This window comes from Mustela lutreola, chromosome 13 (assembly GCF_030435805.1).
Source record: "Mustela lutreola isolate mMusLut2 chromosome 13, mMusLut2.pri, whole genome shotgun sequence".
Taxonomy (NCBI): domain Eukaryota; kingdom Metazoa; phylum Chordata; class Mammalia; order Carnivora; family Mustelidae; genus Mustela; species Mustela lutreola.
Genome location: NC_081302.1, coordinates 63,407,217 through 63,429,056, shown reverse-complemented (window position 1 = coordinate 63,429,056; position 21,840 = coordinate 63,407,217). Strand labels below are relative to the sequence as shown.

Here is a 21,840-nt window from a genome sequence, read left to right as displayed (position 1 = left end):
TCAAAATCCTATTAGACACAAAGAGATTACTATGCAAAGAACATGTAACATGTATTTTATTATGTACAACCCAAATAAGAATGTGAATCCCCACTGCTCGGGGGTTCGAAATATACCACGTTTGGACCACTCAAAAACCATGTTTTGTAGGAATGAACAGTCACTCAGAAGTTCTCCAGACAAACAGTAGATGACACATTGTTTTCACACTTCATGGTTATCAGTCATTCTGGAAAAAAGACACATAATAACCACACTAGCAATAGGGAAAGTGAACAGATATGGGAAGTATGTTTCCAGTGATGGGTGTGACAAAAATAATTTTGAAGAAACAAGATTAAAAAATGCTCTATGGAATTTCAGAATCCGTTTTTCCTATATTGCATCCTTTCCTTCTCCTTAGGCCACTTCGATTTTTTAATCCTATGGTTTTCTGAGGGTAGAAGGGTAGACTGTTGGCACAGTGGCACAAATCTTACCCCAAGACTAGCTACAAGATGAGAAAATGAACTGGGCTGGAGTCAGAGCACCCACTTATAATCCTGATTTTGTCCTTAAACAGCTTTGTGAGACTGGAGTCTTAAGGTCTTTAATGTGTTCTTGTCTGTAAAGCTGAAAATGAGAAACTGGACCTGAGGATTTGTAGGGTTCCTTCCAGCTCCAGTGTCCACCCGTTTTCTTCTTCTAAACTGAATCATCTCCACCCAAAGCTGTGTTGTGTCCCACCATCCTGGGACTCTGTTTTGCTGCTTTTCCAGCTGATGACAGAGGTGGCCCACAGACGAGTCAACAGTGTAACTGGGAGCAGATGATGAAGCTGGCGGCGTCCCTGACTGGATGAGGAGTTTCCCAGGCCCCTTACACACACACGTATCAGACTGTGCAAGAGGTCCATTCGCTGAACTAGAAGGAGCTAATTATGTATGCAGAAAACACCAAGTGTTGTAGGTCTCTTGAGCCCTATCTGCATATCCACATACTTTTAATCACTGCTAGTGATCCAGCACAGTAGTCCTAGCTACCGACTTAGTAACCATGAGTCTCCCTTGAGTCTTCACGCATTAATAAGGAGGACTGATTACAAGAGACATCTACTATATATTGTTACTTTTAATGAAATTACTTTATAAAGGTACCTTTAAAAAAAAAAAAAAACTTAGTTCTGTTTTTCAAGGTCCTTTCACATACTTTCCAAATCAGAGTTACTGAGAGGTAGTGAGGACAGGTATTACCACCTACAGATTATAGGTGAAGAATTGGAATTTCAAAAAGATTTAAGAAGCAGCTTGAGTCTTAGGAGGTCCGATGTTTGTAAATGAAGATGCTGGGGCCGGGCCCAGGTATTCTAACCACTAGTCTGGAGTGCTTTTCTAAAAGCCACCAATCATCTCCCAAGGCACGATGCTGCCAACAGAGACCCGGGAGGACGGAGCCCGTTTGTCCATTGTCACTATGAGAAGAGCAACTTGGCACGATGTTCTCACTCCGACCTTCTGAACAGCTTCAAGCAGACTTGCAGCTCCCGAGATGTGGAACTGTGACGGGATACCAGGGTAGCCCTTTCCATCAGTACAAATGTACTGGGAGCACTAAACAAAAAGCTACTCTATGAACCCCGAGCTACGGAAAGACTTTGGGCCTCTGCCCCTGACAAACGCCTGCGGGCAGTTACTGTCTGTCTGTCTTTACGGCCGGAGGGCAGTCACTGTCCCTCTGTCTTTTCACTGTCTGCTTTTAGAACGGGATGATGCCTGCTTCAAATGTCTTTTCTCTTTAAGGAAAACCGTCAGATATATTCAAGAAGGTCATCCACAGTAGCATTGAGAATTTAAATATGCCAGAATTTTTCTGTGTTCCCAAGATGTCAGGACAGTTCTAAAGTACTGATGTAATCGTCAGTTCTCCATTTTCCTTTCCACATTTCCTATATTCTAAAGGGAAATTCTCTTTCCTGGGTTCTAAGGGACAGTGATTGGACAAACAGGATCTGAAAAATAGGGATTATACCAACATACAACTGTTCGTTTTTTCTTTCAGATCCACATTTTTCAGAATCTGGGACAGTATACTAATCTAAAATCTTTTCATTTAAACTATTTGGTAATTTTGCCTTTTTTTCATTTTCATTGAAATAAATATCCTGTCTCTCTATGTATTGCTGAGAGCACTGTTTAGGCTGACTTCATTACAATACAGAAAACGTTCAGGAAAGTACTAACGTATGAAGGTATTTAGCCGTTTTATATAAAATATCTTTAATTTGTACAGATATGACATTATTTAAGTAAGTTCTCCACAGACGACAGGAACGCCAGTTCAAACTCCTGATCAGAGAATCTGCTTACAGATGCCCGAGCATTGCTGCGGATTTGGAGTCTCTTTTCCTCAGACATGTTAAGAATATGAGCCATGGTCTCAGCGTAGCCTTCCTCGCTTTCTGCCAGAAATCCAGTTATCTCTCCCTGGTGAGGAACGACAATGTCAAGCTTCGGGCCTCCTGAATTGTGGGCAAGGATAATCGTGCCAGCTGCCATACACTCAACCACTCCTGAGAAACAAACAAAAACCATGTAGTCTTTTAACATTTGAGAGCTTTCATAACAAGGATGAGCAGAAGTCTCCACAGATTTTGAGACACTCATGAGAAATTTAAGTAAATGTCTGTTGCGTCTATAAATCTGCTCACTAAACTTCCATGGCACCAAATAATTCTGTTTTTTCGTTTTTAAGCCTCACAATAATGCTGCTTCGCTCTTCATTGAAACAGACAAGCAGGTGAAAGAACAGTCTATAAAAAACAGACACACTGCAGATTATAAAACAAGGTAGACGACTACAGAATGTTAGCAAGATGACAGATAATTAATGGTTACTGAAAGGTAAAAGGTGTAAAAAGATATTACAAGCGAAATTTCAGGAGTTCAAACAATAGCATTAGGAAGTTTCCCACCTCTCTTTACTTCTTTTCTCCTTTGTTGGCAACTCTTCTTCTACCCACTTCTGAACCGTTCTTGTTTTCAGCATTTTGTACCAGGGCCTTCCTCTCACTGGGCACACTTTCCTTAGGCAATTCTACCCTCATCCATGGACCTTCTGGAATGAGCCGGTCAGTGATGCCAACTCCTCAGTCTGTGTTCCCAGGTCAGGTCCCTCACTTGCGCTGCAGACTTGTGTAGACAAGCATCCAATGGACACACACACACACTCCCATGTCCCATGGATCATTCTAAGTCTACATATGGGAAACCTGGCTCGTCAACTGCCTCTCCTCTTGGAGCCATCTCTAGGGGAAAGCCATCCACCATTCACACAGCTGTCTAAACTCAAAGCCCTAGGAGGGCCTCTCTGATTCTTCTTTCTCCTACGTTTAACAAATCTAGTTCGTCACCAAGTCCTGTTCAGTCATGCTTCAGAATCTCCCTCGAGTGAGTCTGCCTACCACCTTCAGAAGCAGCACCTCAACGAGGCTGCCCAACACATCCTCCTGCCTCCCTCATCTGGCTCTCCCTGCTCCTCACCAGTACCCCCGCCATGGCAACCGTAGTGAACTTGAGGGAACAGAAAGCTTTAAAACCCAACACTTAGAATCAGTCTCTCTTTTCCCACTGGCTTCATGTGGCCACATGATCTGGCCCCAGCTCCCCTCTCCACGGGCGTGCCGTTCCTCCTGCAGGTTCTGGCCAGAAATCTTAGCACCTTGAGTGTGCCCGCTAATTCTCCTTTTGTCACATGGGTCACAACACCACTCCCTCTGCTGGACATTCTCTCTCCTGCAAGGCTAACTTCAAATTACTGTTCAGGCCCCAGTTTCCATGGCACATTATTTTCTTGGGCAATTGTTCTCTGACCTCACACATCTGTGTCAGGTGTTTCTCTTGGGTGCTTTCATGTCGCCCTACCCCTGCCCTGGGCACAGCTCTTAGGACCCTGTCCAGCAAAGTGCTACTCAACTGGTCGTTAGCACACACAGAACTGCAAGTACTTGAACACCAGCTCCTGCCTCCCGTACCCCTCAGCACAGTTAATGGTCACTACGTCTCCGTGCAAGGAGGCGCAGAAGCCAGACTCTGCGCAGAAGGGCCGAATCAAAAAGTTCTGGATGTATGTCTGGGTTTCGTCGGGTGCTACCAACCAAGGAGAGACCAGAGTATAAGATAAACTGTGGCCTTAGTATAGGAAACTTCACTTTTATGTTCTTCCCTTTCCCTTGTAACACCTGGCAGTGTGAGGCACAAAGCAACCTCTTGAGAAATACATCTTGAACCACATTAGACACAAACCAGTACTTGATTTTACATCAAAATGTATGCCTAATGGGGAGTCAGGGGTAGAGAGAGCAATTTGTGCTGGAAAAAACAAGGGAGGCTAAATTAAAGGCCAAGGAGATTAAAGTCTGACACTTATAATGGGATTTGGCAGAAAGAGGAGAGGCCATTCCAGTAATGAGTAGGAAATCAGTAGAAGAACCAACAGAATCACTGTGAGGAGCCCAGTGGGCTCAGGTTTTGGTGCCCAACAAATCACCTGAGGAGCTTTACCAAAATACATCTACCTGGGCCTCACCCAGAGATCTGGATGTGGCCCTTCAGGGAAATGAGGTCAGGAACCTATCCTAGTCTGCAGATGGGGCTAGGTGGGGCAGAGAAACTGTGGCAGGTTCGAGCAGGGGCTGTCTGAATGAGGATCCAAGCTCTACCTCTTACTGCGATCAGACAAGGGCAGGTTCAAAACCTCTCTGTGCCCAAGTTTCTTTATTTGTAAGATGGGAATAAGAACTTATATGAAGCAGGGTTTTAGAGTGGATTAAGTCAAATAATAATTGCAAAGATCTCAGCAGCGACCTTCATGCACTAAGCTGTCAATAAACATCAGCTATTATTAGTGACTACCTCCTGTCATGTCCTGCAGGGTCGCAAATGAATAAAGCTGACATGGTAGACTGGGAGAAGAGCATTAAAACTGGATAAGAGGGACACCTGGGTGGCTCAGTTGGTTAAGCAGCTGCCTTCGGCTCAGGTCATGATCCCAGCGTCCTGGGATCGAGTCCCACATCGGGCTCCTTGCTCAGCAGGGAGCCTGCTTCTTCCTCTGCCTCTGCCTGCCATTCTGTCTGCCTGTGCTCGCTCTCTTTCCCTCTCTCTCTCTGATAAATAAATAAAATTAAAAAAAAAAAAACTGGATAAGAACTGTGGAAGGATAACTTCCACAATGTTATCATTTTATCAAGAGAACCTAGAATGTACATTTCATGGCACCAAATGAGTCACTTAAAGGAAGACTCACCAATCCCAAAATGCTCATTCCACATGGTGTGCAGACCAATTGTTGCTTCAGACAAGTAATTCTTCAATTCATCAAATGGAATGTTTATTTTAAATTCCACATCTTCTTGAATTCCTAGTTCCTCAGCAAGCCTTCTCAGTTGGTTTACCCTCAGTTCATCATCTTCGTTTCGACAACCCCCAATGAGGACAAGTTTAAGGGAAGGCAGTGACTCAGCCACCTTCTTATTCAGCAATTTAGCAAAGGCTTTGATCTGCAAAGGATGGTTCTTTTCAGGCCGGAACTGGCCAATGGAAACCAGTAAATGTCCTAGGGTTTTCTTTTTGTCCAGTAGGGGAATGTCCAGAAATGTCTGCACGTCACAAGGTGGATAAACAATGTTAGTGCAATTCCCAACCTTCCATAGGGAGAGAATGTGGTTTAGTGTCCAAGAAGAATTGACCATCACGACATCACTGCAAGAACCAACAAGTCCATAAATAAAAGCAAATAAATAATAATAGATGAGCTTTACTTTGCTAAGAAAAGGATTCCTGGTAATGAAAGCTGCATTATTAAATCCAACATTTTGTTTCTTCACTACGGAGAGCATGTCAGTGCTGATCGTGGGATAATGAACATAGCTTCCAATGCGACAACCGCCTAAATACTTAAACAGAGGAAGTGTGAACGCGTATCCCATCGAATCAATGTAGACGTCAGGAACACACTGCATTAGAGCTTCCCAGCCAAGAAGAATGGACCCTAGACTTTGGCCCAGCAGTGTGAAGTGAGGATAGAGTGAATCTTCCACAAGATAGCGTTTCCTTAAGAAAACAAACTTCACTGGGTGAGTGAGTCTGATGTTAAATCTTCGGAAAGCACCTTCTAGTATCTGTTGACCACTGACGTTAACATCACCAGTATAAACAACATAAACTGCTTCAGGATGCCTAAAATAGAATGTAATAGTTAAGGTTTTCATTAGCAAAAAGTTGTAGATAATTATTTTCTCACAATCGTAAAAAGGGTTATTTTTAGATTGGAAAAAAATGTCTTCCACTTATTTTTCATTCATTATACTTGGTCTACTGATGTTCCTCTTTGAGTCTTCTGCTGCCCTGCTAGTGAAATGTTAGTCCTCCAATGAGACCTCTAGTTCTTTGCTATTTCCTCTTCTAAGAGTTTTGCACAGGGGCACCTGGGTGGCTCAGTGGGTTAAAGCCTCTGCCTTTGGCTCAGGTCATGATCTCAGGGTCCTGGGATTGAGCCCCACATCGGGCTCTCTGCTCGGCGGGGAGCCTGCTTCCCCCTCTCTCTCTGCCTGCCTCTCTGCCCACTTGTGATCTCGGTCTGTCAAATTAAAAAAAAAAAAAAAAAAAAAAGTTTTGCATAAAGCAGACATCAACAAAAATTGCTGATTCTGTTTTTAAGAAATATTCAGAAACTTAATTTTGACAACTCTCTCAATATAAAATGGTAACAAAATACTAATAATAATCACAAACAAGAATTAAAACTTACTAAATGTATCTTTAGATAGGACCTAGGTACTAAAGCATTACTCAGTGTTTTCATCTGAAAGATGCAATAAGATTCTAAAAGCTAGATCTGGTGCCTGCCATCAAAATTAGATCTGATAGAATTATAATGGAAATACGTAAAACTACACTCTTCTGACTATTTATGCTTTTGGCATTTGTTCTGACTGTGTTTCTACTTATTCTTTGAGTCATCAAACATTTATTTAGTATCTAGTCTGAGCTACTAGATTCAGTTTAGATTCAGTTCTGGGGATTCAGTTTAGAGTCTTTACCCTCAAGGAGCTAAGTCCAGTGGGGGAAAGAGATACAAACCAAAAACTACACAACTCTGTGGAATGTGCTGATAGAGATAGCCACAGGGTGTTGTGCAGGCCTAAAGGACAAGCACCTAAAAGCACCTCCCAGCAGCCAGAATCATCCTTATAAAATGTAAAAGGGATTATCATCTGATGAGGTGGCCACAAATTCTTTGACACTTATCGAGGGGTGGGATCTATGTCCCCTCCCCTGGAATCATTGCAGGCTCTGTGACTCCTTTTACCATCAGACTATGTCAAAGGGGACATTTTGGCAGTTTCTAGACCCAGGCTCTGAGAGAATGGCAACTCCTAACTTGCTCTAGAGAAGTCAGCTGCCATGTAAGGAGTCTGGTTGCCATATTCTGTGCAAACCCAAGGCTGTCATGTGGAGAGGCTGTGGGGCGACAGAGATGCCTGACCCATGCCCCCCACCCTCAGCCGCTGTAGCTGTTGCAATTGTCCCAGCCCAGGAAGCAGACACATTAATAGAGGCCTTCGGGTGACTCGGCCCCAGCTGCCACCTAGCCGCAGCCGCTTGGCATGAGGGATTCCCAACAGGACCCATCGGTCCCCACACTATTAGAAACAATGATACATTGTTTTAGCCATTACATTTTGGGGTGGATATGCAACAACAGATACACAGAAAGTCATCTCTCTGTTTGAAATCCTCACTGGGTTTTCTAGAGCACTTAGAATAAAATCTAAACTCCTTACCCTATTCACTTAAGCCCTGTGTAACGTGGGCCCTGCCTCCACTCTCACATGCCCACAGGGTCAACCAAACTGGGTTCCTTTCTGTGAACAAGCCAAGCTCCTTCTGGGTCCCAGGGGACTTGCAGGAGCTGTTCCCTCTGCTTTGAATTCTCTTTTCTCATCTTCACTGTCTCTTCCTGAGGCAGACAGTACGGTCTGTGGTTTATAATATGGACTCTGGTAACTCCATTTCCTCGTCAGTCAAATGAGAGTAACAGGAAAAACCTCGTAAGGTTGTTGTGAGAATTTCGTAAGCTAACACCTGTAAAGCACTTCAAACAATGCTTGGCATAGAGTAAATGCTCAGTAAATGTTGGCTGCTTTTGTCATTTAGACTTCAGGTATTACCTCCTTGGAGATTTTCCCTAATTACTCAGTCTAAAATATGGACTCACAAATTATCCTGTTTGTATTTCTGACATAGCATTTCTCACCATTTGATATTTTTCTACTTTGCTTATTATCTTCTCTCTCTCAGCTAAAATCTAGGGTCCATGTCTGGTAGAGCTATCACAAAACTTTATCGAAGCCCTCAAAAGCTAGATAATCCAGTTAGACAAGTTAATGCGGAGTTAGGTGAAGCAAAAAACCGGAGGGATTAGAGTAGGAGCAGGGAAGGCCTCAAGGAGATGGATAGTAAGCTGAGATTAAAGAAAATGTTTTGAACCTAGGCGGTTATGGAATATGGCAGAGGAAATACAGGGATGGTGGCTGGAAGCCAGGAGATGAGCTGAGAATATAGAAATGTAGAGTGGAGGGAATTGTGGGTGAAGGCTCTGGATCTGGATGAAGGATGAGTGCCAGGAAGTAGTGTAACCATGGAGGAATAATAGTTTTCCTCCTATGATACATCCAACAATGGAACTTGGACTTTACTGTTTGCTCCTCCTCTACAAGGGGATTGTAAACATTTTGGGGGTGAGGATGGGAGTGCAGGTAGGGAGAACGAAGCCTAAAACTTTAAATGACCCGTTTGAACAGCATACTCTTTCTAGCATGGTAACTTAAGACTATCTAACTGGTAAGACCTCAACGTCAGAATCAAATAGATGCGTTCATACAGATGATTTCCTCTGTGCCACTACTACTAAAAGTATTCAGTTTAAAGCACTCCTTATGAATTGGTGTATTTGTTTATTATTCAAGTTCTTCTCTACATATTCTTCCAAGGTGACAGTTATCCCCACTAAATTTTATAATCAAAGGGCAGGTATTTTCCCTTTCTTTCTTTCAAAAAGATTTTATTTATTTGAGAGAGAACAAGCGAGAGAGAGCATGAGAGTGGGAAGGGTCAGAGCGAGAAGCAGACTCCCTGCTGAGCAGGGAGCCCGAAGTGGAACTCGATCCCAGGACTCCAGGATCATGACCTGAGCCGAAGGCAGTTGCTTAACCTACTGAGCCACCCAGGTGCCTCCCTTTCTATTTCTTTATCATATCAACTAAAATTCCACAGGATCTTGTAAGGTGGGTTGGCATATAACAGAAGTATTTCCTTACTGAAGAACAGTTAATTCCTGGCTATAAATAAGGTACTAGAGAAAGGTAAATATTTGGATAATGATTTTTTAAAAAATAGTAATAATAAAGTAAATTAACTAAGAAAGATGCATACCTACTTTTTCTGCAGGGCCCTTAAGGCACACCACAAAACTCTTTCTCCTCCTCCGCCAGCATTGCAGTAAGGATGAAAAAATGCAACTACCATCTGCTTTTTCCCATTTTTGCCAGTTGATACTAATGCTTTCTTTCTCTGTAGCAGCAGTCTGATTCCCCAGAGGATAATAAACAGACATACGCATAAAGTTCCACAGACTGCCAGCCCAGGGAGGAATAATGAATAAAAAAATCTGAAACAAAAAGGAAAATGTAAAAATCAACACAATGCCTATTCAAAAGAAACTACAAATTAAAGTCTACTTTTATACATCCGCTTTCTATATTAATAATGAAGACAAAATTTTTATAGCTGGAGGTCTGCTAACAAAATACTCAATTTTTAATATTCTAACACATATAAAATGTCCAATATCAAAAGGCAAATCCTTCTTAATTCCAGTCGCCCCAGAATGCTAGCAATTCAACATAACTTTTCTTTTTAATTGACAGTGAAAATCAATGATGAGCCACCTTTCTCCTAACAGTGTATGTGTTAAAGGATTAAAAACAAATTTAATTACTAACCTAAACAAGACATGTAGGAATGGCATCTGACCCTCAGAATTATGGCACAGAACCCAAGCAATAGGTCTTTGAATGATCAATAATGAACTTTTAATTAGTTAAAAGTTTGATGATATAGTAAATCATTTTCATTCTCTCACTGCACCTCAAATAGAACAATTGCTGGGGCAAGAGGAACTTAGATACTTCCATTTCTATTACAAGTTCTGCATTTGATCTGTTTCTATGATCCTAAATTCACCGCCGCCTTTCATGTACCTCTAAATGAATTGCCAAAAATGCACCAACAATCTACTTCACGCACATTAGTGAACTCACTCCCACACTGCTAAAAGGCTCTCTTACTGCCAGGCTGACTACGGCTCTGCAAACACAAGGAAGACCCAGGCTTGCTCACCACTGGATGCCAATGCCTAGCATAAGACCTGGCACAAAGAAGGCATCCACTAAATATTTGATGACTGAATACAGAATCTTATTACCTCCTCAGATATCTCTTAGATTGTGCTAAAATAATTTTTCAAAGTATGTTTTTCTGTTAGGGGTTGAGCAATGTATCCTGCCTACGCTTTGGAAGGAGAAGGAGCTTGTAAGGCATAAAAATACCAAAATACTAAAACTCAAATACTGAAATTCAAGACAAGGGGAAACAGAGTTAAAGTATTTGGTGGGGAGGGGTGACAGGTGGGGGACAAAGATATGGAAGGTCTAAGTTTGTGCATAGTAGTGAACAGCAGATTGGGCTCTGAAAGGCTTAATGACCCAAGCATATGTGGGGATATTTTGTATAGTTACAAAGTTTTCATTGTCCGTAAGTAGAAAGCACATAAATTCTTCAAAGAAATAAGTATCTTATTCATATTTAGTTTGGAAACAATTTCTCATGTGTAATTTCTTATTGTGAGTTAAGTTTATACCTGAAGAGGTATTTGACTTATTAAAGTGATTTGGTCTCCAGATAACTTAATAACTGAAGATCATACAACTTTTGTTTCTATCAGGATTTCCCTTGGCACTACTGACATTTGGACTACATAGTTCTTTGTTGCTGAGGCTATCCTATGCATGAAAGGATGTTTGGCTCTGTTCCTGGCGTCAACCCATTGGAGCCCATAGTTCTGTACCAGTTATAGTCATAAGAATTATCTCCAGATATTGCTAAACATCACCCCTTGTTGAGAATTGCTCATTTACATTGATTGTATCTACCAATATTAAGCATACGAGAAATGAACCTGAGGAATTAAAAACATGAATTATCCTAAAAAGTGAAATGACAAATCTATTACATGTTAATATATAATTCATTTTTACTAAAAACAAAAACAAAACCCCTGTATTTTCCAAAACAAAATAAATAAATAAATTCAGTACGAAGACTAACACTATTTTGTATTTTTGCAAGATTCTTTACTGTCTGGCTTAAAAGAAGACAGTGGCTTTTCCCATCTGCTTCTACATTCAATCTTAGTGCTATGTTGTTTTACATGAAGTATATATATGAAGGCAATCCAGGCTCACTCAGAAATGTAGTAGGAAAAGGGAGTATGTTTAAATAGTCTTTTCAGATACAGTATTTTTCTGTGATATTATACCAAATTAGACAAGTGGCAATTTCTTAATGGCCAGGTACAACATGGAATATGAAACCCAGTCAATGATCTTTTCATACTGTTATACTGAAATCTATTGGCCTATCTTGTACTTTGAATGGATCTTTTACTTATACATGATTTTATAACATTAAGACTTGATTATTTGGAAACTATTGGTTCACGACTCATGGTGACTTCCCAAATGTGGGCACATTTCATCGAACAATATTCCCAAATCACATTTGTTAATATCACTACCCATCTTATCAAGGAAATCTTTTAATTACTGGAAAGTGGTCAAGCTCTGAATGGCAGAGAAAAATTTTCCAAAGTTCTAATTTTCTTTTTTTAAGATTTTTATTTATTTATTTATTTATTTGACAGACAGAGATCACAAGTAGGCAGAGAGGCAGAAAGGGGGTGGGGAGGGAAGCAGGCTTCCTGCTGAGCAGAGAGTCCAATGTGGGGGCTTGATCCCAGGACCCCAAGATCATGACCTGAGCCGAAGGCAGAGGCTTAACCCACTGAGCCACCCAGGTGCCCCATGAAAGTTCTGATTTTCACTTGAAAGTTTAAACTTTACTATTAGCGACAAATTCTGTCACTTGTTTTCTTTGAAGTGAAAGGATCACTTCATTCATTTCCAAATACCCAAGTCAGAAAAACCATAGTTTATCTGTTGGTAATTCTTTCAAGTAAAAACTATGTTCCATTAAAAAAAAAAAAAAAAAAAAGTATCTAATTCAGCTTGCAACTTAGCAATCATACAAGAGCTTTTCCTTGAGATAACCATCATACTTCAGTATGGAGGCATTATATAGTATATTAAGAAGATATGTATTCAAGTCAAGGGTTAATATTTAACAAAATTAATAATTTTTCTATTTCATCAAGGACATTCTTAGTAAAACTGGCTTTAGCAGGTGCATGGTATTAAAAAACACAAGACTGTAAGAACACTTTGATGTCATTGCCCAATTTGTGCTAAGCCACAGTTTTATCCACCATTACTTTTGCACTACTGGTGCAAATGTAAAGATAATGAAAAAGCAAATGTTATCTTAAATTATTATAAACACAGTTTTGACCTTGAAGAACTATTAAAAGGGTCTTGGGGACCTACTAGAGGCTATGACCATACTTTGAGAACCATGGCCTTAAAGGATGAACAGAGTTTGAGAGAAGTGGTAAGATTTGTCATTTATTTAACATTTGGAATACACGAGTTCATGTATTAAAGCAGTATTATAAAGCTTTCCCAGAACAAGCCAAAAGCCCATTTAATTTAAAATGTGGCTGACCTATAGAGTACAAAGATTTTTATGGCATTTCCTTCTAATGAATTAAGTGGGCAAGATTCATGGGATATATTTTCAGATTGAATGATTTAACTTAAAATCAGAAAAAAAAAAATCATGTTAATGACTAAAGTTGAGCCAGTCCTTTACTGAGTCAGTAAGTTTCAAAGACACAGAGTATAAATACATTTATTAAACGTCCTATAGTACTTGCACATTAAAATTACCCACTTTTGGGGTGCCTGGGTGGCTCAGTGGGTTAAGCATCTGCCTTCGGCTCAGGTCATGATCTCAGGGTCCTGGGATCACCCGGCATTGGGCTCTCTGCTCAGCAGGGAGCCTGTTTCCCCTCAAACTCTCTGCCAAATAAATAAACAAAATCTTAAAAAAAAATAAAACTACCCACTTTAGGGTCACCTAGGTGGCTCAGTTGGTTAAGCGCCAGGCTCAGGTTATGATCTCAGGGTCCTAGGATCCAGCCTTTGTCCAACTTCAAGCTCAGCAGGGAGTCTGCTTAAGAAATCTCTCTCCTGGGGCACTCAGTGGGTTAAGCCTCTGTCTTCGGCTCAGGTCATTATCTTGGGGTCCTGGGATCGAGTCCCGCATCAGGTTCTCTGCTCAGCGGGGAGCCTGCTTCCCTCTCTCTCTCTCTCTGCCTGCCTCTCTGCATACTGGTGATCTCTACCTGTCAAATAAATAAATAAATAAAATCTTAAAAAAAAAAACAAAAACACCTCTCTCCTCCTCTCCCTCTGCCCCTCCCTCATCTCTAAAATAAATCAATCTTTAGAAAAAACTACCCACTTTAGAATTTGTTTAAAAATAACTAAAAATATGTGCCATTAAATAATGCTTACCATAGAAACACAAAGCTTTAAAAAAGATAACTGTAATCAACAGTGAGTCACTCACTTAACAAACATTTCTTTAGCCATTATAATGTGCAAAGACTGAGTTAGGGATATTTCAAATAGCAGGGAAGAATATGAAGCCTCTGAAAATAGAATTTCCTATTCAAAATGTTTTAAATAATCATTATAGAATTTGGAGTAAGGGGGGCACCTGGGTGGCTCAGTGGGTTAGGCCTCTGCCTTCAGCTCAGGTCGTGATCTCAGGGTTCTGGGATCGGGCCCCACATCGGGCTCTCTGCTCAGCGGGGAGCCTGCTTCTTCGTCTCTATCTGCCTGCCTGTCTGCCTACTTGTGATCTCTGTCTGTCAAATAAATGGATACAATAAAAAAAAAAAAAAAAAAGAATTTGGAGTAAGGGGACAATAATGAAGAAACAATACCTGAATGTTGGAGAGAATATTAATCCACTGCTATTCAGGATGCTATGTGTTAAGTACAAATTTTCAGCCTGAATAGGCAGGTGTTGAAAGAACTGTATAGATGGAATATACCAGGTTGGTTTTTTTTTTTTTTAATAAACAAAGGGCAAGACACATAAAATACAGTAGTATTTCAATAACTAATATAGGGGAAAAGTCCGTTTTTGTTTTTTTTGTTTGTTTGTTTTTCACCAAAATATTAACAATAACCACCTCTGGATGGTAGCTTGCCTGGCGAATTTTCTCTTTTGCTCATCTGTTTCCTAACTTTTCTACAAGAAGCAATGTATTACCTATGTGATAAAATTTTACATAACTATTCTTACATCAACCAGAAATAAAGATCAATGGATAATCATGAAGCAAAGGATTCACCATAAACTTTGTATTTGTGAAAATAAAAAGAACCCTCACTAAAATGGAGTCAGGAGGCCAGAAGGGGCAACGCAAAAGGAGCTCTATCACTCAAATGTCAATTTCCCGAAGAACTGTCAGTCATAGCCTCCAACATAAAATTCCTAAAGGGAAGGAACTGTCAATTATAGAGCCCCAAAGAAGAATTCTAAACAAGAAGAAATCATCACCAATAGGCCTCCACAGGGAATGGTGTACATCGCATCTCCTACAAGAATACTCCTGCACCTAGGCCAGAGAAATCCTCACCACTCTGGCTTTTCTAAAGGACTCTCCTTCAACCCCACCCCCAACTTCCTCTTTCTCTAAAAAACAATGGTCCTCTCCTTTCTCGGACTTGCCTATGGTTTTGCCATAGTTTGTGCATCCAGAAATGCAACTCTCCGCTATTCCCGGAAAACAAAAAACAAAACAAAACCATTTTTGCTGGTAGGATAGCTCTTTTATTTTTAAGGTTAACATACTTAAGTGACATATGTTAACAGGGACAGTTTTGGTGACTGAGAGCGGGGAAACTACGATGTGAGAAGGAAGAGCCAATTTATTCTTTACGAAAAGGAGAGAAACGATAGTTTGGAAAATGATTCGTGGCTCAATCATAAAACTGAGGACTGAATATGAATAATTAATGAAAGAATAATTGGAGAAAGAAGAAGAGAAAAAACAAAGGGAACCTCGATCCCTCACTGGAATGGGTAGGCAAAGAAAACGCGGTGAACTGAGTCTTTAACCCAGTCAACTCCAGTCTAATTAGAAGACTCCAAAGCGAGAGGAAGAGCGTCCACTATCCTTGAGGAAATTGCCTAGATTCGTGACAGGAAGACCCCCTTCCCTGCAAATTTCAGTTGCTTTGGGCAGACAAATATTACCGTGAAACAAAACGCCTGCAGACCCACACCACCTGCTCCTCACCTCAACAACTCGCATAGGCACCAAACCCCTTCGGTGGTCGCCATCTTTCCTCGACCCCCGAACTCAGGAAGCGCTTTCCTGTTCCTCTTCTCTATTGGGTCCTAAGGAAGAGGGCGGTGTTTTCTCCGCCCTCACGGCGTCCATTGTGCGTTCCAATTGGCTGTTAGTAGTGGCGTCCCATGGCCTTCCAGCCAATACAATATTCCGGGGGAGGAGCCAAATTTTCAGCGTGGCGCACAAGGATCCCGCCCCCCCAACGGGTGGGGCCACAGTGGGAGTTGGGCTGGGGGGGCGTGGCCTGTGATGAACTGGCAGCGCACCCGCCCTCCGCCCCCTCCCCCATTGGAAGCCCCCTCCCAGAGCCCGCCGGCAGTTGAGACCAATGGGAAGCCCTTGCGCATCTCGGATCGATTTTCCAGGTGCGGAGTTCACTCCCGCGGCTGCTGCAGCGTTTGGGATCAGCGGAGCTCCGGAGCAAGGCGCGGAGCTGACCCGAGCCCGGCTCCCGCCACGCCGCACCTTCCCCGGCGGCTACTGGCGAGCCCTGGGATCTGCATCTGCGGTCCGGCTCTGCGCCGCTCGCCCGCCCTCCTGTCCTTCGCGGCACACGCCGGAGGCCGAAGACCCAGTCCGCAGTGCACCGGCCCGAGGTAGCGGAGACCTGGGAGTGAGGACCAGCTCCCGCCGGGGGCACCGGCTGGGCCGCCTCCGGGTGTGAGTGAGGGTCCGAGGCCCACTCTTCGCTCTTGCGCTCATTCCCGCCCTGCCCCCCAAGGGCCAGGGCGCGGTGGCGCGCAACTTTGAACCAGTCCGTAGGGCCAGCGCTGCAGACCTCTTGGTCTGAATGCAGGGGCGGGTCCCCAGACCCATCCCCGGGTGAGAGAACCGAGCCACCCAGAGCCGGCTCCTCTGCTCGCCGAGTTTTAACGCGCCCCGCTTCTCCTTCACTAACCAGGTGACCTGCGGGCTCTGGGCCGATCACCGAAGAAATTGGCTCCCTCGAAGGAGGTTGCTTGAACAAGGAAAGACATTACAGCCAGAGAAGAGGCCAGTCGGAAAGTAAGTTTCTTTCCCCGGGTGCTGTGTGCTCACACCTATCTGGAGGACTTCCCACGCCCACCTGCCGGCCTTTCTGGGCCACCCTGCGTGCGCGCGAAAGACAGGGCGCCAGAATCCCAGCCCCAGGGGAGTCGGGGATCGTAGCAAGAGCACCCTCGGAAACCGCATGACATTAAGGGGTTTGCAGGAGCAATTTAAAACCCAGCACTTTTCCACTCATCTTTGTTAAGGGATCTGAAGCTGGAGATGTAAAGAGAGCGTCGAGTTGCTGTATAAGAGCTCTTAATTGCCTAGAACGATTAAATTAATTACCTAGAGAAGTTACTCGGAGTGCGTGGATCTCTTTATGATGTATTCAGGTCCTGCAAGGTTTTTTTTTTTTTTTTTTTTTTTTTGGGTGAGTAGGCTCTATTCCCCCTGTGGAGCTCAATAGGGGGACTGAACTCAGGACCCTGAGATCAAGACCTGCCTGAGCTGAGATCAAGAGTGGCGCTTAACCCACTGAACCGCCCATGCGCCCCCTGCAACTTTTCTTTTTTAAAGAACTAATGCGGTGACTTAAACATGCAAACAGTTCAGAATTATTGAGCATGAAAAGCAGATCTACTCTCTAGTCCTTTTCTGTTCGTTTACATATGTCTTCATTTGTTCAGCAAACATTTATTGAAAACTTACTGTGTTTCAACATGGTGTTGAAGAGCTGAAAATACTGTGGTTTAAAAAAATGTGTATATCTAGAGAAATCTTTAGGTTTTGTATGTGGGTGGTTTTAAAATTTTTGTTTTGTTTCACTTAAATGAGACCACATAGTGTAATTCTCCAACGTTTCCCCCCACCCCCTTTCAAGAGAACTGTGTTTAGAGATTGCTTCAGGTTAGTACATAAGCATCTGTCTTGTTTGGTTTAACCTCTGTACAATATGGCTGCATACCATGTGCAGACCATAGTATGTTTATCTTTTCCCTGTGGGTGATCCTTCTGGATGCTTCTAATTTTTCTTCCCCTCACAAGCCATGCTGTAATGGACATCCTTGTACATGATTTGTAGTGCTGACACTTGGATATTTCTCAGGATAGACATGTAGTGAAATGCTGGTCTGCAGATTCCCAAGTTAACATTATTGTGTGCCCTTTTGTAGTGAAATCTGTCTTGGGCTCTGGTGGTATAGCAATGAAAGGTAAGTGGATAAATGGATGGTTATAGAGAGAGGCTGGCTAATCGATGATTCTTAGTGTGATGACTCTGCATTTAATGGAGATGTGAAGAACACATGAGGGCGGGGTGTCTCAGACGGGGAGACACTTGCAGCACCCCCACCTCTCTACCCATCAGAAAAATCCTTATCCTTCCAGATCAAGCTCAAGATGCTTTCTCCTGGAAACTTTGGTAACTGCTTCTCCCATTGTTGACCTCACCCTCTTCTGGATTCCTCAGATAATAGTATTAGCCATGTTATTGAGCTTACCACTGCTAGATGCTGTGTTAAGCACTTTATATCCCCCTGTGTGCATAAAACCCTTTGATATAGGTCTTATTTTCCTCTTACCACCATTTATTTAACCTTTTTTCCTTTTTTTTTTTTTTTTTTTTGTATTATGTGCCTGGTATTCTGGACACTGGGGATCAGGGTATGACTAAGACCCTGCCCTCAAAGAACTTATGCCTAGGGGGAGATGCAGAAATTTAAAAGGGTAAACAAAGAGGCGCCCTGGTGGCACAGTTGGTTAAGCATCTGACTCTTGGTTTCAGCTCAGGTGTGGTCTCAGGGTCATGCAATCCAGCCCCATATTGGTTCTATGCTCAGCCCAGAGTTGGCTTGAGATTCTCTCCTCTCCTTCTGCCCCTCATGCTCCTGCTCTATCTCTAAAACAAATCGATAAATCCTAAGAAAAAAGGGTGTACAAATAGTGTGATTTTTGAAACTAATAAGCATTGTGAATAATGGAGGGTTATGGGCATTTTGAATAACAGGGGAGGGGAGATCCTATCTTAGGTGTCAGGAAATTCTCTGAGATGATTGTATGAGTAGATACCTGAATGGTTCAGATTTGGGAGAAGACTTGTAGGTTGAGTAACCAGGTGTCAAGGTCCTAAGTCAGGCGTAACCTGAATATTAAAGAAACAGTAAGAGAAAGCCAGAGTGGCTGAAGCAGAGAGGAGAGAAAGTATACAAAACAAGGTCAGGGTTCATCTTTACAGATGGGGAAGCTGAGGCAGAGAGAAGTTAAGAAGGTTGCCCAAGGTACTATAGGTAGTAAGAGGCAAATGTGGCATTGAGTCCTAGGCAGGCCTTTTTTACTTTCTCAGGTTGGTATTTTCTTTCAGACTTCCATGACATCTGGTATACTGTTTGGTATGATTGTTTAAACTTATTTGAATATAGTGGTTTTGTTTGTTTGTTTTTTGTAACTCTGCATCTTAAAAGTAGGGACCAGGTTTGTATTTTTTTTTAATATTTTATTTATTTATTTTGAGAGAGAGAGAGAGAGTGTGTGTGTGTGTAAGCACTTGCATAGCAGGCAGAGGGGCAGGGGAGAGGGAGAGAGAATCTAAAGCAGACTCCGTGCAGAGCAAGGAACCCAACTTGGGGCTCGATCTCACAACCCTGAAATCACCACCTGAGCTGAATGAAACCAAGAGTCAGATGCTTAACCAGCTGAGCCACCCAGAGCCCCAGGTTTGTACCTTAAAAAATATTCTCCATAGCCCATAATAATAGGTGCACTACAGGCATTCTTGAATGAATGGTTTATAGCAAGATTCTTCCCTGCCCTCCCTGCTCTCCCCCTCCCTTGCCATTGTTTTCTCTTCAGAAACCTGTCTGGGGAAGCAGTGCCGCTGGAGGGGAGGTGGTGGTCTGTGGAGCTGGGTCATTCCACCTGACCAATATGGAGCAGCTTCTGTTTCTGAGCCAAAGCGGTGTGAGAGTGGCACAGAGATGAATAGAGGCCCACCCACATGCTCTTGGAGCTGACAGTCACAGTTGTCTACATAGCACAGCATTCAAAGGCAAGAATGTAAGGGCTAAAAAAGAACTTCAAGAAGACATGTTGCATGAGTGAGGTGTTGAAGGAGAAATGCTCTGTGTTAGCTGGGCACACGGAAGAGTGAAGGGAGGGATGTCCCAGGTAGGGACCAGCATGTGCCAAGGTCCAGAGGATAGGAATGGAAAGATGGGTTTGTTCTGAGTGGTTGGGCAGGGCTGGAAAGGTGATGGGGGGTGGCCTTGTTGTTCAGGTCTTTGGACTTTGTCCCACAGACTGGGGAGTTTGTGGAACCTGGGCAAACAGTGTGAGGTGCTCCTCCAAAGAAGGGTCAGTGGGGAAGTGAGCTGCTGGAGGCCTTTGCTGGGGTCAGCCCACCCAGTCCCAAGGTGACTGAAATACTACAGAGCTGGGAGTCCCATTCTCTGTGGAGTTGTTGTGTCAGGAGAGAAGGGTTTTCTAGACTTCTCAGTGTCAGAGTGTCAGTGTGTCAGGCAGTCCTACCAGCAACACACAGAGTGTAGCTGGTACACGAGTAACTGGGGGGATAAATTGGGGACATGCGGGGCTGGGGGTGATGGAAGGTGTGGGCAGCAAGAGAATTGGATTTTAAATGCTTCTTTATCTGACATTTATCTTCATGGCAAGGATGGAGATGGCCCAGGGCCATAATGACTGGTCACTGATGCCACTGATGGGTAGCAGGAAAGTGTCCATATTCCAGTGGGTGCGATGTTATTTTTATCTATAGGATTAGAATCATTACCAGGTGAAATTCTCAAATGTCTGACTTTTTTTTTTTTTTTTTTTTTTTTTTAAAACTAAGTTAAAGGAGGAAAATCTGAGCAGATCAAAGGTCATGAGATAAAGTCAAGGGCAAAGCAGAGCAACTTTTTATTGTGATGTGACTGACATGGTAAATATGATTTAAAAACACCAGTAATTGTGAAATCTGTGGATTGAGAATGCATCAGTTGTGTTGAAACCTCAGTCCCTACAGAAACTCAAAAGTTCTCTGCACCAGGCATTAGAAACACTCAGAATTCTTTTAAAAAATTACTATTATAGGGGTGCCTGGGTGGCTCAGTGGGTTAAGCCTCTGCCTTCAGATCAGGTCATGAGTCCTGGGATCGAGTCCCTCATTGGGCTCTCTGCTCAGCAGGGAGCCTGCTTCCTCCTCTCTCTCTCTGCCTGTCTCTCTGCCTACCTGTGATCTCTGTCAAGTAAATAAATAAAATTTAAAAAAAATTACTATTATAAAAGTAATTTAATTCTATAAGGGAGATTTGGAAAACAAAGCCCCAATTTTCCCAAGGGGAAAATTGACTATTACTCTTATCACTCTTAGGATGACTGTCAGCATATTTATAAATTTCCTTCATTATTTGCTTTTACTGCATTAGGTTATTAATTTTTAGAAATTAAAAAAGTCCATTTTTACAACTGACAGAGAACCAGTGTTAACATTTTGGTGAATTATAGTCCATTCAGTCTCTGATAGATTTTTTTTTTTTTTCTAAACTCCATGGTGTGTGTATGTTTTAACAGCCTTAAAAGCTGCCCATCAGCGAGTCTGTCATTATTATCAGCAATCTGTGGCCTCTCCCTATCCTGACAGACCAAATGGTTTAGTCAGTAGCATCTCCATGCCACCCCGCCCCCACCCGGGGGTTCCTCTCCCTGCTGCCCCAGGGCAGTGTTGTACCCAGGCCTGCCTTCTCTGCTCCTGCACGGGAGTGGTAGAAGCTAGCACAGTCAGCCAACCACGTGGTTGTTGCTGCTAGCTCTTTTTTGTTTCTAATCTCAGCTGTGCCCGCAAATGCTTTTCACTTGTTCTCTGGCAACCTTTTGCGACTCAGTCAGCCTTGTGCTCCATCTCTGCCTTCCTTATTCTCAACAAATGACCTCGGTTCTTACTTTGAGAAAACTGTCACTACTGTATCAGACTTTGTTCCACTTTCTGCCTACCTCCTTGAACCTTCTTCCAAAATTTTATTTAACTCTACAACCTATTCTCACTTCCTCATCTAGTCTCAGGGGGCTTGCTTTCTTTTCAAGGTCATCTTTGTTATGAGTACCCTTGACCTCTGCCCTTTCTTGTCTATGTGTTCTGGAGCCCATACTAGTCATCACTTCATCTCTTCTCTCCCCTCCAGTCTTTTCCTCTGCAAATTTCTCCCTTTTGGGAGAAAATTATTGATTCGT

At 42.7% G+C, this 21,840-nt stretch overlaps 3 protein-coding genes across 6 annotated transcripts in view; 2 read left to right on the top strand and 1 right to left on the bottom strand.

The window, feature by feature from the left end:
• NEK5 (NIMA related kinase 5) overlaps positions 1 to 11,658 on the top strand; it is a 72,376-nt gene extending 60,718 nt beyond the window's left edge. Inside the window, exon 23 of the mRNA XM_059144067.1 lies at positions 11,044 to 11,658. The gene's annotated coding sequence lies outside the window, so the exon portion shown is untranslated. The remainder of the gene's footprint in view (positions 1 to 11,043) is intronic.
• Positions 39 to 15,711, bottom strand: ALG11 (ALG11 alpha-1,2-mannosyltransferase). 2 transcript variants are annotated; one of them, XM_059144070.1, is made up of 4 exons: positions 15,592 to 15,711; positions 9,478 to 9,708; positions 5,284 to 6,215; positions 39 to 2,548 (listed from the first exon to the last, which is right to left on the bottom strand). In XM_059144070.1, the coding sequence occupies exons 1-4, from the start codon at positions 15,633 to 15,635 to the stop codon at positions 2,277 to 2,279; spliced, it is 1,479 nt and encodes a 492-aa protein (XP_059000053.1). In that variant the 5' UTR covers positions 15,636 to 15,711; the 3' UTR covers positions 39 to 2,276. The 2 variants fall into 2 exon arrangements, with proteins under 2 accessions (XP_059000053.1, XP_059000054.1); XM_059144071.1 differs by lacking the exon at positions 9,478 to 9,708 and having other exon boundaries at positions 15,592 to 15,667.
• A 224-nt stretch (positions 15,712 to 15,935) lies between these two features.
• The window catches only part of ATP7B (ATPase copper transporting beta), a 71,322-nt gene continuing 65,417 nt past the window's right edge, over positions 15,936 to 21,840 (top strand). The window contains exons 1-2 of one of the 3 annotated variants that reach the window (XM_059143922.1): positions 15,936 to 16,241; positions 16,547 to 16,650. The gene's annotated coding sequence lies outside the window, so the exon portion shown is untranslated. Of the gene's footprint in view, positions 16,242 to 16,286; positions 16,306 to 16,546; positions 16,651 to 21,840 lie in introns of those variants that run through there. The other 2 variants (XM_059143923.1, XM_059143924.1) reach the window with 2 other exon arrangements.